General features: G+C 42.3%; 2 protein-coding genes across 5 annotated transcripts in view; one reads left to right on the top strand and one right to left on the bottom strand.

Moving 5' to 3' along the window:
• Positions 1–17,587, bottom strand: part of atg5 (ATG5 autophagy related 5 homolog (S. cerevisiae)) — a 445,274-nt gene that overhangs the window by 359,339 nt on the left and 68,348 nt on the right. The window lies entirely within an intron of this gene.
• prdm1a (PR domain containing 1a, with ZNF domain) lies at positions 1,684–16,455 on the top strand. The gene is made up of 7 exons (XM_085177882.1): positions 1,684–2,504; positions 5,557–5,886; positions 7,790–7,909; positions 9,199–9,451; positions 12,985–14,060; positions 14,203–14,331; positions 14,449–16,455. Exons 1-7 carry the CDS (start codon positions 2,478–2,480, stop codon positions 15,052–15,054), a joined length of 2,541 nt encoding a protein of 846 aa, XP_085034008.1. The 5' UTR covers positions 1,684–2,477; the 3' UTR covers positions 15,055–16,455.

Below are 17,587 nucleotides of genomic sequence, written 5' to 3'. Positions count from 1 at the left end.
TGTGCGTTATTTTATTCATGCCACTGAACTGGTAGCTGAGAGAGGATGTATAGGAAGAAAAAAGAAAGACAGTAGATACAAAATGCATAGCAAGAGAGAACTGAGTGAAAGCCGTTGTCTTACTTACACTTGTGGACTGTATAAATGATGCATGCATAGCCATCGTAATATCACCCGTTGATTTTGGACTCTTCATTTTGAAAACTTATTCTGGCTGCTGCTGTCTTAGTTAATTCATTTGTAAACAGCACCAGCACCGCAAACACTGCCGAGAAGCAGTGAAGGTGAGGCCTGGCAGACGTCTATTAGCTACAACTGCCGGGATGCAAACATCTATCAAACTATCCAAAGGCCAAAATCATTTTTGTAGCAGGTTCTTTTTAAATGCTGCAAAGTTGGGCATTTCAACATATCAATCTTTAAGGGCCGACTTGGTTTCGGAGCCAGCCTGAAGTGGCCATTAGATTAACTGCAGTTTTTTGGGGCACTTCACATAGGCTTAATTTTTCCCCATGTCAACTATAGCCAGAAACATCTTGCCATTGCCACACGGGTGGCTGTAGCTCAGGTGGTAGAGCAGGTCATCTACTGATCGGAAGGTTGGTGGTTCGATCCCTGGCTTCCCCAGTCTGCATGCCAAATATCCTTGGGCAAGATACTAACCCCAAATTGCTCTCCGATGCATCCATCGGAGTATGAATGTGTGTGTGAATGTTACTTAGAAAGCACTTAGAAAGATGTGCTTGTGCGAATGGGTGTGAATGGGTTAATGTACAAGTTGTGTACAGCGCTTTGAGTGCTCAGAAAGAGTAGAAAAGCGCTATATAAGAACCAGTCCATTTACCATTGAGAACATATTTTACAATAAGCAGCAGAATTATCCTGATGAGAGAGTGTATTGTTTTACTTAGGACCTTTGGGTATTATACAGAACAATTTCTCTTTTGTAATGTACAGCCAGTGCCGCTGTAGATCCAGTCTGTCAGCTATTGTCTGATGACTTAACGTCCGGAAGCAAAGACCGATATTCTTTCAGTGAAGCCAGAAGAGATAAGATTTCCTGTTCTGTCATCTACTCGTTGTTTAGGAATGTAGATGTATTAAAAAGTTAAGTGGCTGTAAGGCAATAGTTGTTACAGTTAGTACACTTTGTTCTTCAAAAGAAATATCTACCTGCATGCAACCAGAGCCTGCTAAAGTGTAAAAGGTTACTTGAGCTAAACAATGAACACCAAACCACTTCCAGTGGTAAAGTTGGTGTTTGTCAGTTGCAGATTAATTATACATATTCATATGCTGATATCTGTTTATAGATATTACCATGAGTTTTAAATGTAACTACAGTGTTGTCTTTCAGTGTCTTAGTTACCAGTGACATACCCTAACTTTAGTTTATTTGCCTTAATGTCTTTACATTCAAATCTCCTCCAGAATTACTTTGACCAGTGATGGTGGCCCTAAGGAGATAAAGAAGAGTTCCTTACATTTAGGATACAGTGGATACAGCGTATTGTCCTTAAAATAAACCAGTTGTAATTGCTTGAGTTTGTTCTTTTTGCCCTTTCTTCTTCTTTCCTGTCAGACATGTGCAATCGCATGTGAGCCAATAAGGCAAAATTAATTTTCTATTAAAACAGAAATGAAGTCATTGTAAAACGTAAAAGAAAGAAAGACAGTGGGAGAAGCATATGGAGAAAGACAGAGACAGAGAGCAAGTTATTTGAAGGGGAAGATGCAGAGCGACAGAGAAAGGGTGAGAAACAATAAAAGAGAGAGAGAGAGAGAGTACTTTTAAGTTCTTTTGCAAGAGCAGCAAGAGCAAACCAGTCCTGCCCCCTAGAGGTATACGCAAAGTGTGTGTGTGTGTGTGTGTGTGTGTGTGTGTGTGTGTGCGCGCGTGTGTTACTGTGTGTGTTTAGCTGAGGAAGAGAGGGATGTCCTGTGACAGTGACTCAAAGTTTCCTCCCCCAATACATGCACACACACGCATGCACACACTCTCACGCACACATATGTTGTTGTTGTTTACTCCTTAAATGCTTTGAATGGACACACTCACAGAGAAAGACACTCCTAAACACAAAAAACACACACTTATATTCACACATAATCATAATCACTGCAAAAAACAAAACAGGCAGGGGGACAAAAGGCTGTGTTTTCAGTGTTGTGTGTATGTCGGCGTCTCTGTGTGTGTATAGCTTATGGCCTCAGGTGAAAGCACATGCTGCTTCCTTCCAAAGAAAAGTTGGTGTGTGTGTTAGGAAGGAGAGAATGAGGGGGTGGAGCCAAGAGGAGGAGCTATAGACTTCTGTCTTGCACATACACTCACTTCAGAGTACACACACTCGCATTAGTGTGGATATCAGCACCCGGAGCTGGAAGGACAGAAGGAGCGGAGAACTACTGCACCTGTCCCACACACACACGCTATCTTCACAGACATACAGGGAGAAAGGATCTGACCGGACGTCCCTATGTGTGGATGGGACCAGAGTTATACAGTAAGTGTGGAGCATTTGTTCGTATGCTTAATTTTTTTTTACATTTTTACTAAAAGATACAGAAGAACAAAGATTGATTTTTTGCTTTTGTATTTTTTGATTTTTTTTTTCTTCTTTTAGTTTTAGAGAAACTAAATAAAAATTTCAGAATTTAGAGTAGAAATAAAACTTTAAGAGTTTTTTTGTGTGTGTTTTTTAATCCAGTTTAATATACTTTTAAGCTTATTTTAATCTCATTTTCAGCCTTGTTTTCTGAACATTAGGACGATTTTTAATTAGAAATTTGAGGTTGCAGCCAACGTGACTTCATTTTTCTAATAAGATTTTTCTTAAAATGATTAGCTGCTGCTGCAGATGCTTTTACTAGTTTGAAAAACTGAGGTATTACAATGTTTGTTTAGCAGCTCAGTTATTTTCACATATTTGACATATTTTCTACATATTTTTACGAATCCATCATTGTTTGTTCATAGAAACATGTGATTTTTGTTATAACTGTAGTGTTTTTTCCCCACGTGAATTTCAGAACAAAACAGTCTTGATTCCTCATGTCAGTTTTTTCAGGTTTTTAGAATTTAATGTTGTTATTTAATGTCATTTTAATGTGAAATCAGCGAATCTGCCTGTATGCAGATTCGCCTTTTACATATTTTTCAGTTGCTCTACATGTGCAAACAGTGAATTGTTTCTTGGTTCTTGGTTTCACTATTAGTTTTCAATGTTGCAGCTGTTATGCAAAGTAGATTCAAGAGAGATCAAATATTGTATTTTCATAACTGATCACTTTTAAGTGCTCTTCATTTTAATAACATATCGGGCAGAACATGTTGTTCGCTTGGCGTATCCTTTGTAGTAAAAAAAAAAAAAAAATCCAGCCGCTGATTGGGAAAAATCTTTCTCACTGGAGTTTTTATTGTTTTGCTAGTCAAAAATTAGATTTTGTGGTTTTAAGGTACTTAAATGTGTTTTGGGTGATTTGCTTTGTTACAGCCTGGCAAGTCAGACTGTTACAGTCAACATACAGACTCTTTAAGATTCTGGGTTTAGAAACTACTTTTTGAATGCAAGTCTGGAACAGGAAAGTCAGTTGCATTGGTTGCAAGTGCTCAAAAGTGTTGTCTTCTATAAAAGTGTTGAAATTTGAAAATATAAGTCTACATTTTCAGTAACTAAGGGTGATTATAGAGTTTATTTTCATGTGTCACTTTAGTGTGCTGACTGTTTAAGCACAAAGTTGTTGAATGTGAGGGAAATATATTTTTTTGTGGCTTCAGAAGCGTTTGCAGACCTGAGTGTGCTCACTGAAGATCTGCTGCTTTCTGCTGCTCTGAGTGGGACAAGCAGCATGTTTGTCCCTTTGTGGATATCTGCCTGTCCCTGTATGTGTGTGTGGGATTGTCTTGGGTGGGATCATGTTTGAAGTTTTGTTTGCGCTGCTGTGGCCCCCCAAATGGAAAAGTTTTGACGCTCCCTTCCTCATCACTCCCCCGTCCATTACTAACATACATACACACACACAAGCTGGGAGTCGGGATGATTTGCCGGTTCCGCTGCAGTGCCACTCTGCTTCCAATTTTAGCTTCATTCAGACACAGACAGCATTTCCTTCCTCTGTCTTCAACCCCAGGGAGAGACACGGAGGAGGGGGGAATGAAGAGGGAGGAAATACGGAAGATGTTAGCGTCACATAATCTGAGTAGATTCATCACATTATCCAGCAAAGTCCAAATTTCTTACATGTGTAAGCTAGTTAAGCTCCAAGTTGCAGTGTCATTGTCTTTTTAAAAAAAAAGCATGGGAGAAAACGACCGCAAACAAAACAGGAAAACTTTCTTTGCTTCAGGAAAAGAAAGAAAGTTAGAGACAAAGAGGTCACTTGGAAAGTTTGCTCAGACCGTTAATAACTTTTTGTTATATTGTTCATTTAAAAAACGGGTCGATTTTTTGAGGCTCAAGCATAGAACTTAGTTTACGCTTGATCTTTTGTAAAAGGGAAAATCTCATCGACAGCGCAGCTTGTAAAAACTACACACAGTTCTTCATATGGTTTGGGATTTTCATAATCATATTTCATCACTATGTGTGAGAACACAAGCTCAGTTCCTCATCAGTTGCTTTTCGTTACCGCGCTTGATCGTTGTCCCCTGAGGTATCCTACGCTCCTATATCAGCCTGAGTCATGTTCAGTTTCACTTGAAGACATCACTCAATTCTGATAACAAAAAAGCTTTGTAATACAAACACCAGCAAGACCAGAAGGGCCATTTCAGCTGATTAAAATGATTGGGACTGTAGTCAAAGGAATGAATTATTACAATGCTGGATTAGGAGTTTTATTTGGAAAATGGTATGCATTTAGATTATTAGATCGTTATTATTATTCAAATGAGCTGGTCTTTACTAGAGTCATGACAAAATGAAGACTGGAATTTTGTCATTTCTTCCCCCTAATTGTTTCCCAAATTAGTTAACATTTAGTCTAAATAGTTGACAAGACAAACAGCTTCCTGTCTTTCCCTTAGTGTGCATGTTCATTTACGCGTGTGTGTAAGTGTGTCTATATGTGCGTATGTCTGTGTGTGTGTGACTGTAGCATTAGTCAGACCCCCTCCTTTCTCACTGAATCACCACACATAATAATCACATCTCTTCCTCTCCTCTTTGTCTTTCCTGATCTCTTCTTTCTTACATCATTCCAAATCCTTTTCTTTCTTTCCTCTTATCATTTCCTCCCATATCTCCTTCTCTTGTGGTAGTTTTTCCCACCACTCCCAGTTTCTACTTTCTCTTTTTTAACTTTTTCTTATTTGCCTCTTGCTGTCCCTTCTTCCTTTCTGTTGCTTTTTTACTGTCTGTCTCGATTGATCTAGTTTCCTTTTCCTTTCTTCCGTCTACTCGGCTTTCTTTCTCCTACTTCTTTCTTTTTTTTGTTCTATTTTTGCAATGTCTTTCTTAATTTCAACTATTTATGACTTGATGAGCTTTCATTAGTGGAAATATTTAGATAAAAGTGATCAGAAATAACCTTTTTTGCTCTTGCATTCCTGTCCAGGCGACCTCTCATAGCTCGGCCATGTTGACCAGTGAGGGGGCGCACACCATGGAGCAGGACGACGCACGCCACGGAGCCAAGATGGCTTCCTCTGCCACCAGCACAGGCTCAGGTGGAGCACGCACGATGACAGATAACGACGTCGACATGGAGGAAGCAGACATGACACAGTGGACAGAGGCAGAGTTTGAAGAGAAGTGCACGTATATTGTCAAAGACACGGCATGTGAGGCGGGCCCAGACGGTGATGCCATGATGATGTCGACGACCAGAGCCGAGGCTTCGCTGCCCCGTAACTTGGCCTTCAAACACCTGGCTGGCAGCAAGGAGGTCAGACTCTCTCTCACACTCATGAACACACACACACGGGCACATGCTGGCAGACAGACAGACTTTCTCTCCAGCCAGAATATTTCATACACATTGAGGCAGAGAAAGGCATCTGTACATACACACAACTGTGAGTCAGACATGGGTCATGTAATAAAAAAGGGGTCAGGTCTCATAAAACTTCTCACACACACACACACACACAGAGGCATTTATGTGTGCGTGGGTGTGTGAAACATCAGAAACAGATTTGACTTACAGTGCTGTTTTATCAGCTCATATCTATCCATGAAAAGGATTGTGTCATCTGAGAAAAATTATGGCGCCTTGATCGCAATTGTTTCAAAGTCATAATACTACTTGAAATACCGAACCATGCAGGCAGGGGGCACCATCGAGCCTCTCATCCAACACAGTGCATCAGACTGTTTCCGTCTGCTCGTCTTAAAACTGCTGAATGAGAAAGTGTCAGAGTGTGATTTGAGCTTCATATGAAGCATTTGACGATTTCCTGTACTGTAAATATTTCTTTACTAACCAATCGCCCACTACATGATTATAGATAAGCTTAAAGTAATAGATTTTTTTTCACTGATCTAACTGGGGGTGGCAAAGTCAAAATGTCAACTGGCAATGGATGAAACTTGATAACAGGGAGAGTGCACAGAACCACCATGACTGTTAGAGTGATAAGAGTGGTTTGCAGCTGCAAAGGGTTAAAAAGCATTTAATAATGTTCCAGAAAACAATCAGATATCCAAGTGACTAAGAGCACAAATAAACAATTTTTAAAAAAGCTTGTTTCCACTTTAGAGATTGTCACAGATAGAATATTTTAAAGTAGAAAAGCCACAGCACTTCTATGCTGTGTTTCAAGGTATTTTAAAGATGCATGACTGTCGCTCAGAAAATGTCAGTTTTGGCACTTGTGAGGTTCCCAGTAAAGCTGCGTGATGTCATTGATTTTTTTCAGCAGCATTGATTAGCAGTGGGAAGCTGAAGAGAACTTTACAAGCTGATATTCTATCAGATAATATTTAAGAGAGGAAAAAAAGGTAAGGCTGAGGATGGCAGTTTCCAGAAAGAAAGCTACATTATGTTCAAAGTGAGAGAGAGAGCTTTGTAAAAGCCTGTTAATAAGTTGTTTTTTTTTAAAATCACATGCTAACACATTTTCATGTCTGGTCCTATTGAGAGAAAAAGGGAAAATGGGGATTTCCCATGTCATCAGGGAATAAGGGGGTTTGGGAAAGACTTCTGTTTGTGTGGGTTAAGCATGAAGAAAATGTGTGTGAGTGCGTTTCTCTACCATCCATGGCTGGAGCCAAACGTCTAGTCACCACATAATCCCTTGCTTTTCTTCTTCTTCCTTTTCTTCTTCTCGCCTCTTGCTCTTTGATTGAATCAGATGACAGAGTGAGAAAAAAGGAGAAACACGGTTGTTGGGTTTTTTTTACCCAAGTATCTGAATGTTTCCTCTTGAAGCATGTGAAGTGGCGGTGGTTTTGGTTTGATGTGGCAAGCAGTAGAGGTGTAAGGAGAGAGACAGAGGGAGCGACTCGAAGAAAGAGATTTTAGTTTGTCTTCAGCCATTTGCAGTCACACACCAACACAGACGCTCCAGATGAACTCAAGTGTGGAGCTGGTTCATTAATCATTGTCTCTGTTGACAGCTGGTTGACGCTGTGTGTCTGAGTCTGTATTTCAAATAAGACTTAATGAGACTTAATGATATGTACCACAGATGGCTGTGCAGATATTATGAAAACACATATTCCACACACCTGAACGTGCTCTTCAAACATTTCAGACTTCATCATCATCACGCAATCCACTTCAAACATCCTGTTTGGCCTTGCCGTGTTTTTTCCTAACCTGTCTATATGTGCGTGTCATCGTGCAGGTGGCTGGCGTGTGCAGCAGGGAGTACATCCCCAAAGGAACTCGCTTCGGTCCCCTGGTGGGCGAGATCTACACGGCTGACAGCGTCCCCAAAGACGCCAACCGCAAATACTTTTGGAGGGTGAGCACAAACATCAAAGATACACACAACAGCAGAAACACATACTTCCTCAGAAGCCGGAGAGACCCCTTCCTGTGACGTCACGCACATCTAAAGTCAGTCACCGAACAGGAAATTGGGTTTGCTGTTTTCTGTGTGTGTGTGTGTGTGTGTGAGTGTGGGTGTGTGTGAGTCTGTTCAAGGAACGGAGATGAGGATGTGATGTCAGCGTATACAAATAGCATGTCACGCTGCCGTTCCTGTAAGTCCACACACACTGACACACACTGTTCGCCAGAAGACGCTCCATCACTACCAGTAACTGACAGTGCGACTTCACATACTCAAAAACCATCTACCTGACCACCGCCTACACAGTGTGTGGTGTATGTGTGTGTGTGTGTGTGTGTGTGTGTGTGTGTGTGTGTGTGTGTGTAGTATGTGAACCTAACCACAGTTCCATTCATGCTCATATCTCACTTTCTCACACACACACACGCCAAGCCAAGAAAAAAAGTTATTAAGACAGAGAACGAGAGAGACAGAGAGAGAAAGGGGGAGGAGAGGCAGAAAATGAGTTGGTCTTTCCTTTCCCTTTTCAATATAAAAGAGGATCTCCTCCTCCTCACCACTCTCTGTCTGTCTCTGTCTGTTCTTCTGGCTCAAAGAGATGAAAGTGAAGAGAGGGAAATGGTAAGGAATGAAACCATTAAGAAAGACACAAGAAAAGATTTAAGATGTATGTATGTGATGCAGTTTATAACCAGTGGTGTCTGCTTGGTGGCAGCTACTTCTTTGCTACATGATAAGTAAATTATTTTGCTTTATTACTTCAATCAAGTATTCTGACAAACATGCAGCTGTTTTTACTTGTTTAGTTGTTGTTTTTTATCCATGAATTGCTTCTTTACCAGGATTTTAGCCGGTTGTTTAACTTCTTCTCCTAATTTTGCTAGTTCACTATTTTAATTAAGCGATATTGTTACTTATTTAGATATTTGCTTTGTTAGCTACTTAAATTAACGGACCTGTTTATTCATCAAATTGCTAGCATTGTAATTAAGATGTAATTACAATGCCCCCTCCTTCAGTTAAGATGTAAGTGAAGGAGGGGGTGAAATAAGAATGAAATAAGTTTTTTGCATGTTACTGCTTTGTTTCTTCTCATAAGGCCTGAATAAGCATAAAAAAGGAACAAAGGACAAGGGATTTATATTATTCTCCCTTTTTTCTGTTAAATTAACTTCAGTGTAATCTTACATTCAGGTAAATTAACTCACTATTATTTTTTTCTTGCTCTCTCTTTTCAGATTTATGTGGACGAAGAGTTTCATCACTTTGTCGATGGCCTGGATGAGACTCGCTCCAACTGGATGCGGTATGTGAACCCGGCCCACTCGGCAGCAGAGCAGAACCTGGCGGCGTGTCAGAATGGCATGGAGATTTACTTCTATACTGTGAAGCCTGTCCCAGCTGGTGCCGAGCTGCTTGTCTGGTACTGCCACGACTTTGCCCGACGCCTGCACTACCCACCGTCTGGGGAGCTGATGATGCAGAAACTTAGTAAGTTCCTGTGATTTGACATTTTTTGAAACCACAAAGTTGATGAGTAGAAGTAGTGACATTCACTGGAACATTAATCATTAATTTTTCTTTCTGAAGTTAATCATAATTTGTTATCTGACATCTCGTGTGGTTAAAACTTACTACAGCATTCACTTGCTGTGAAAGAGCAGCATGCATTATTACTCGCCTGATGCACTGACCACCGCACATAGAAAACATGAAATCAATAGTCAGTGTAGGTGTGTTTGTCTTGACTGTGTCCTGTCGCCGCTCTTAAACCCTAGCAGTGTTTTTGAATATAGCTGTGTCTCCTTCCTCTCTCAACATTAGCCTGTCATTATCTCCCTCTCACACACACACACACACACACTCAAAAGTACAAGACCAACAACCTTTCATCTCTGTCAGTATCATCGTTGTATTTTTGCTTGTGTGTGTGTGCTAGTGACAGTGTAATTACACAGACAGGGGATACGGCCCCTAATGCCACAGTCTTACACGCTTAAAGACCCGCTTTTAACATAAAAGCTCGCACACACGTGCACGCACAAAACCTCGCTCAACCTCTGCAGAAGAGTCAGAGAGCGTGTTTGCTTGACTGCGTATTTTCGGTGACCTTTTGACGGGAAAAACTTGCTCTCATAAGAGTATATGCAAAATGCACATTAACAAGTATTAAAAAGAGTTCTCAAATATTTATGCTTTATTTCATGCTAACGGTATTTAACTGATCAGTCTAACCAATAATAAAGCTTAATCTCAACCTTTAAACACGGCCGACTAACTACGCTCATACACTGTAGTTGAGCTGATCAAAGGGAGACCGAGCTAAGAGGAAAACAAAGGCAGAGAGTGGGAGCTGAGTGGTTTCCAGGTGTGACTGCAGGCTAATAGTAGTGTTAAGCTGGCAGAGGAACTAGCACACCCAGCCAGAGTGACTCCACTGCCCAGGGAAAAATGCGCATGACCTGGGGCACAGAGGCAGGAGGTACCCACGATCCCTCTGCCTGCCTCCCCTCCCCGCAACTCAGCGTGTATACAGTAGAAGTGTTGCCTTTAATTAGGTTCCCCTGTCAGTTAAGCCCCACAGGCTTTGTTGACCTACCAGTGACTTGAATACCGATTCTTACCTGCAGCAGAAACAGTTGTTTCATTTGACTCCATTTTTGTCCTGGAGCTACCACACAAGTTTCTAGCCCTAATTCTTTTTTCTTTCTTTTTTACTTCTACTGATCTTTCATTCCTAAAATGAGTAAACCATTTGACTGTTGGTGTTGCCCACTACAGTTAAGCTTTACAAACGTTGTCAGAAATAATGTCTTTGGCTGAGTAAAACGAAGAAGAAAAACCACAATCTTTCTGACTAAGTAACGTTAAACTGAAACTCAGTTAAAAGGGCAAAAGGTAAAAGAGGAGGAAGCTGCTTTGCTGAATTTTAATAGTCATGCTGCGCACTGAATGTGATACCATTAAGTCATCGAAGTTTATTAGTGATTTTAGTCTATTTAACGTTGCTTTACTGGCATCGACTGTTGTAAAAGATTGTTATTTTTCACCAATTTGCTGCTTGAGGATTTGGACCCATTTTGTTCGCTACTAATGCAAGTAGATGCGCCCGAAATGAACCGCTTAAATACTAAATAAGTTCCAAGTTTTGGCAGGGTAGCTAGCTAATGCAAATCTAGGCACTAGATAACCATTATAAACTAACTCTTTGCAATAATTTGGTAGCCTACCCACTAGCCAACCGTTTCATTTTTAGAGAAATTAGTCTGCACTGCAAAAACTAAAATCTCTGATACCGCCCACTAGATTCTCATCAAAGTTTTGCGTTTTGCTCTTTGTAAAATGTTACATGTGTCCTTAAGGAGGCACTAGAGCTTCTGCTCCGAACCGAGCGACAACCTGTATTTTATTCCCGAGGAGCGCAACGATGACAGTTGTTTGTATCATATTTTTCTTTCTGGTTTTAGCTCTTTCTAGCGCAGTCATAGCAAAACCAGACATATGTATGTGTTTAAGTGTGTGAGCAAAATGAGTGAGCATGCACCACAGTTTTACTCCCTCACTTTCTCCTTTTTCTCTTTTTGTCGCCGTCATATGCGCTCTTGAAGTGTTAGCGCTGGAGAGCACCTGTCATCCATGTGTGTGTGTGTGTGTGTGTGTGTACATGCGTTGTGTTCAAAGACACTCTCTCTTCCCACACACACACACGCACACAGTCAGGAGCGTGACATGCCACCATATTTACAGCCACCCTTTTCACCTCAAACACATGCACACAAGCTTGCTGCTCATGTGTGTGCGAGCGTGTCAGCCAATCGCGCTGATATATTTGCCACTTAAAAAGACTAGAAAGAAGGTGGAGGAGGGAATGAGAGAGGTAGAGTTGCACCTCCTACCCCCCTCTGTTGACTACTTGAACTTCCTGGCAGAAGGGCCGTGTTGACAGATTGATATCTCCAAGATGGCTGCCCTGTTTGTTTTTCAGAAGAGGGATGGAGGGAGGAGGTAGAGAAGGAGGAGTAAGGCTAACTGATAACCTCAGTGTTTACACACTGTCGCTATACTGCTGACAAAAGGGTCACTGACTATGTGTGCAACTGTGAGTGAGGGGCTGAATCAGGAGGAGTTGAGCAAATTTCACCAGTACCGGCACTTAAGATTAACTTTGACAAGCTCCGTCTCTCTCAAACACACACTTGCAATCACACACACGCATGTCCCTCTGGGCGACCTCGTAGTAAAAACTTGACTGCCCACTAAATGAGCTTATAGGCAATACACAACGGCATTTTAAGAGCCCATCTGTGGCAATTTAACAGCCGAGATGTGCTGCGAACTGACATCCCGGGGCTTTTAGAGTGTATGTGAGTGAGCTCGCCTCCTAATCTACTCTTTCATCATACTGAGAAGACTGTAGGTGCGAGTGAGTGAGGAGGAAGCGCTTTAATTTAACCTCTGACCCGGAAACAATAGCAAGTGGCCAGGAAAATGAGGAGAGCAGGAGCTTGATCAAACGTGTGTGTGTGCTGTCCAAAAGTGGAAGAGTCAACAAATCAGACAGAGGCCTTTGTCTGGAGGCGTCTCTGTGTGTGTGTACCTTGTCACATGGTGTAGATGTGTGTATGTGTGTTTATGGAGGGCAGGTGGAGGCCAAGTTTTTTCTTAGTATATCTTTAGCAGGAAACCTTCCATCAGCCCTCTCTGTCGGTCTGCCACCATTTGATTTTATCTTGATTTTATAGACACACACACAGAATGCCTCAAGGGAGCTGTCACGCCTCACTTCCCGTCTTTTGGCCCCAGCCTCGCACCCCCCACACTCGTTCGTCAAATCTGTCACGCTAATTGCCCCACTGAGTTACTAATGGTGTTTCTTAACACAGAGTTGCACACATCTCTACTACAGAGATTTATAAAGAAGTTGTGATTTAAATGCCAAATGTTTTTAAAACCATCTTTTACTGGGCATCATTTGATTTGACAAACCCCTCCCTGACCATTTTTTTCTCTGTCTGTCCCTTCAGAGCAGTCTATTTTGGAGGTAAAGCAGCAGCAGGTGAGCAATGAAGACCATGTGCAAGAAACATCCAGCCCGTCCCCTGTCGCAGTGACCCCCACCCCACCAAAGAAAGAACACAGTGTTCTTTCTATTCTGCGTGGCACCTCATCTTCGTCCACAAAGAGGGAGCCCAACAGGCCGCTTCCCACACGTCCACGCTGTGCCGACAGCCCCGATCGTCTCCTGTACCCTCGTGCCCTCTACCCACCTCTCAGGGCCCACCCTCAAATATCTGAGGACTTCCTCAATCACAAAGCTGCCCGCCTTGCTTACCCCTCAACTCACTCGCCTGGCAACCAATCCTCAGCCACACCTAGCCCATCAGCAAGGAGCAGCCCAGAGAGCAGCCCTCACGGAAGCCCCTCTGGTGCAGCACCATCGCCTGCTTCTTTCTATCCCACCGGACTGGGAACCTATCCTGGTTATTCCCCACCATCTGCCCCCCTCTTCTCTGCCTTCTACCCTCCAGGGGCCCCTTACTCACGTTATCGTATGCCCCATCACTATCCTCTCCCTGGCGGTGGCATCCCAACTGTAGGAGGAATCTTTCCCAGGACGTATCCCCTCTACAGCATCCTGCCCCATCATGTGCCCCTCCTGCCTTCTGAAACAGGGAGGCACTTCCTAATACCTGACCCTGTGCATCCCTCCTCCATTTCTGGCCACAGAGACTTCCTCCTTCCAGGGCCCACAAGTGCCTTCTCAGCTGCTACTTCTCTGAGAGACACAACAGGTCCTCACAGCACTTATCCCAGGCACCCTCACTCTCATGGTTCAGCCCACGCTCCCTCCAGCGGCTCCCCGACTGCAGGCACAGCACCTCCCAGTGAGCAGGTGCCCACTAAGCCTACCTCAGCCCTGCTGGGCAACACCAGCGAGCGTTGTCCCGATGACGAGGCAATTAACCTGAGCAAGGTGAAGCGTGGTGCAGGCTCATCAGGCTACAAGGCACTGCCTTACCCTCTGAAGAAGCAGAATGGCAAAATCAAATACGAGTGCAACGTGTGCAGCAAGACCTTCGGACAGCTGTCAAACCTGAAGGTAGGTTTTGGCTGTCAAAGTCATGTGTTTTTAGCTTATTATTAGTCCTGCATGCTTTTTGAATCAAAATGTTGTCATTAGCATGTAGAGACGGTTTTGGACTAGGTCTAAGCTGATTTTTTTTTCTCTTCTTGTCACGCAGGTTCATCTTCGCGTCCACAGTGGGGAGAGACCTTTCAAATGTCAAACCTGTAGCAAAGGCTTCACTCAGCTGGCTCACCTGCAGAAACACTACCTGGTCCACACTGGGGAGAAGCCACATGAATGTCAGGTGAGAAAATATCACATTTATTGCTTTACCGGAGTGCTAATGAGCGTAGATGACTGTTAACTGGTGGGTTTCTACAGGGTTCTGACATCATTTCTTTTTTTGCATCTCATCATTCAGGTTTGTCACAAGCGCTTCAGCAGCACCAGCAACCTGAAAACTCACCTGCGCCTTCACTCAGGGGAGAAGCCCTACCACTGCAAACTCTGTCCTGCTAAGTTCACCCAGTTTGTCCACCTTAAGCTGCACAAGCGCCTGCACTCCCGCGAGCGTCCACACAAATGCCCCCACTGCCATCGCCACTACATCCACCTGTGTAGCCTGCGACTTCACCTGAAGGGCTATTGTTTGGCTGCAAGCTCCAGCTCTGGAAGCCCAGCCATTTCAAGCCAGATTGCCTTGGAGGAAGTGCACCGCGCCAATGAGGAGATTGAGCGCTTTGACGTCAGCGAACACGCTGAGCGACTGGAGCAGTTGCAGGGAGGGGTGGAGATGGAAGCCATGTTGGAGAAGCAGGTTTTGGGGATGCTGTGGAGGGAGACTGACATTAAGTCCTCAAGCTTCCGTCCCCACCACAAGAGTAACACCACTGAGCTTCGGTCTGCAGGTTATGGTGCGTACGAGTCCCCAAACGAGACGTCGGTCATCAAGATGCGGCACAGCAGTCCCATCCCCCCACTTCCTGCCAACATAACCGTCAAGCAGGAATCAGAGGATCACGCTTAAGTGACCTTTTGCACCTGAGAGACATAGAGCCAAGACTGCATGGTGGACTGGGTTGCCAGGAGCAGCAACTGTAAATATGTCTACCTGGTTGTCATGAGTAGTGACATCATGACCACTCCAGGGTTTAAACCTATCAGGGACTCACGTACTCAGGGCTGCACTGTCCCATGACTACTTAATGGTTTCAGCATTTATTATACTTAGAGACAATCATGTACGCAGGATTTACCTGTAATGTTATTAATATAATGCTTTTATCATTATTGTTCTTGTATTATTTTGTTTTTTAATTTCAGATGTCCGTGGGTTTTTCTGATCGTTTTGTTGTTATATACTTAATTTATTTTACTTTTATTTGTTGTCTTCAAAAGCAATATGTGGAAGGGATGGTTACATTGATTTTCTATAGTTTTTTTTTTCCTGTGGCCATTTCTTTGTAGATAGTCACTCTCCCTATGCATATATCTGTCTTGTGACCTCTGACCTATAGAACCAGGGGTATCCATTCTTCAGGGTTTTACCTATTTAAATGTAGAAACCAATAATAGCAGGTTGAAAGGCTTAAGAGAGCTTGCCAAAGCGTGGCAGAGCAATTTGTTAATTTAGAAAGAAGACATTTAACTCAGCCCTGCTTAATAACTTCTCTACGCCCTTTTCTGATGCCTACTTAATTTAAATGAAACAAGAAAGGGCATTTTTTTGTATATTTTTCACAACGGTTACCTCAGTGTGGATGCGATGAGTGTGTGTCTGCGTGTGTTTCCATTTAAAAGGACAGCTGAAGATGGGAGTTTTGTATTTATTTTCTTTCTTTTGCTACTTGAAGAAGAAGAACCAAATTGAACTGGAGTGCAGCTCTTCATGTGGTCCAAAGAAGAGGCACAGCCTGCTCAACATGTAGCACATAACAGACTTGGGAGGCTCGTAAGCCACCTTCGTTCCCTCGTCCCTCCTCTTGTTTTGTTTTATCTTCTATTTAACGTTGTCAACACCCAACAGAGGTGTGAACGTCCTCACATTTAGGGATTTACAGTTGACACCAGAAACCAAAGTTCACTTGGCTTTCATTTTAAATGCGCACCAAAAGAAATGGAAAGATCCAAAGGAAACAAAGGAAGGACTTGAGAAATCAAAATGCTGAAGAAGGGAAGGGATGTATTTTGTGTACATGGTGAGGTGTTCACTCTTTAGCTGTGGTCTTTCGTTGTGTTTCATGTTTTTGATTTTATTGTTGTTAATGTTATTTGTTAATACTTTGGTTGAGAAACAATGGCCCATTTCTTCAACCCTGCCCGTCCGCTATCTCGTTACCAAACTGGCCTACACCAAAGCACCTCGGCCTTCCTTCATGCACTGGCCCCCTCGTCCTACTTTATATCTTCAGTGCCGATGCTCACACCATTCACACTTTGTACAATATATATGATACTGGTCATCATGGCATTAAGACCCAACTTAATGTTACTACAACGGTGCAACTGTGGTTTTCGTTAGCAGTTACACCCCAACACCCTCTCCATAGCTTCCTCCTCTGTCTGTCTTTTTCTCTAACTAATGTTCGACCAAAGCGTGTCTTTCTTCGTTCAGAGCTTTAACTCCAGAGGAGATACCCCTAAGAACTGTCTCTGTTTACATTCTGTTTACATAGTTATTTATGAGCGAATATGTCAAAATGTGTAAATTATGATATAAATCTTCACTGTTGAAATCTAAACGAAGTGGCTCTGTGTGTTTTATTTTAATTTGGGGGTTGAAAAAAAAAACATTAACTATACATGAAGTGTACAGAAAATCTGATAAAAGGTGAATAGCAATGCTTACCATTTATAATTGTATTACTATCTGAATTTATAGCTGTATGTGCTGTAGTTGCAGCATATATTTAATCATCAAAAAACACTTCATACAATCATTACTTGAAAGTACATCACTATATATCTACAAGTTATATTCCTGCCTAAAAGAAACAGAAAAAGCTACTTACAATTGCTTTTATGGGCCAAATTAATGTATAACCTGAAACTTTAAATCTATTTTCAAAGTATAAACTGAAATTTTGATTTAATGTCTCCTGAGCTTCAGGAAATATGTCAATTTTGTATACAAGAAATTGAAAATCTATTATAATTCTTGACCGAGTTAAAATAGGTGCAATTGCAAACATCTATTCCTTAATATCTGAATAGATGTATATGACTGGAGACTGCAAAACCCCAGAGCTTTCAAGAGGCTATAAAAGCCCATCACCAATACTTTATCACTTTATTTGCCTGATGTCTGTGGAGTGAATGAGGTGGACACAGGCACAGACAGAGGCGAGGAGACTGAACTTGAGTTGCAAACCAAAAACAAGCCTTTATTGTGGCTGATAACATGAATACAACTCAAACGAAGGCAAACGGGAGTGACAGCTAACTGAAAACCTACACTGGGAAAAAATTAAGAGACACTACAGAGGAACTATGATGACTAGATGGAACGAGGTAACACAGACGACGTGACACTGGACATAGGAAGACTGAGGACTTAAATA

This window comes from Neolamprologus multifasciatus, chromosome 11 (genome assembly GCF_963576455.1).
Source record: "Neolamprologus multifasciatus chromosome 11, fNeoMul1.2, whole genome shotgun sequence".
Lineage (NCBI taxonomy): Eukaryota > Metazoa > Chordata > Actinopteri > Cichliformes > Cichlidae > Neolamprologus > Neolamprologus multifasciatus.
Note: the sequence above shows the minus strand (reverse complement) of the source record. Positions and strands in the feature narration are given on the sequence as shown.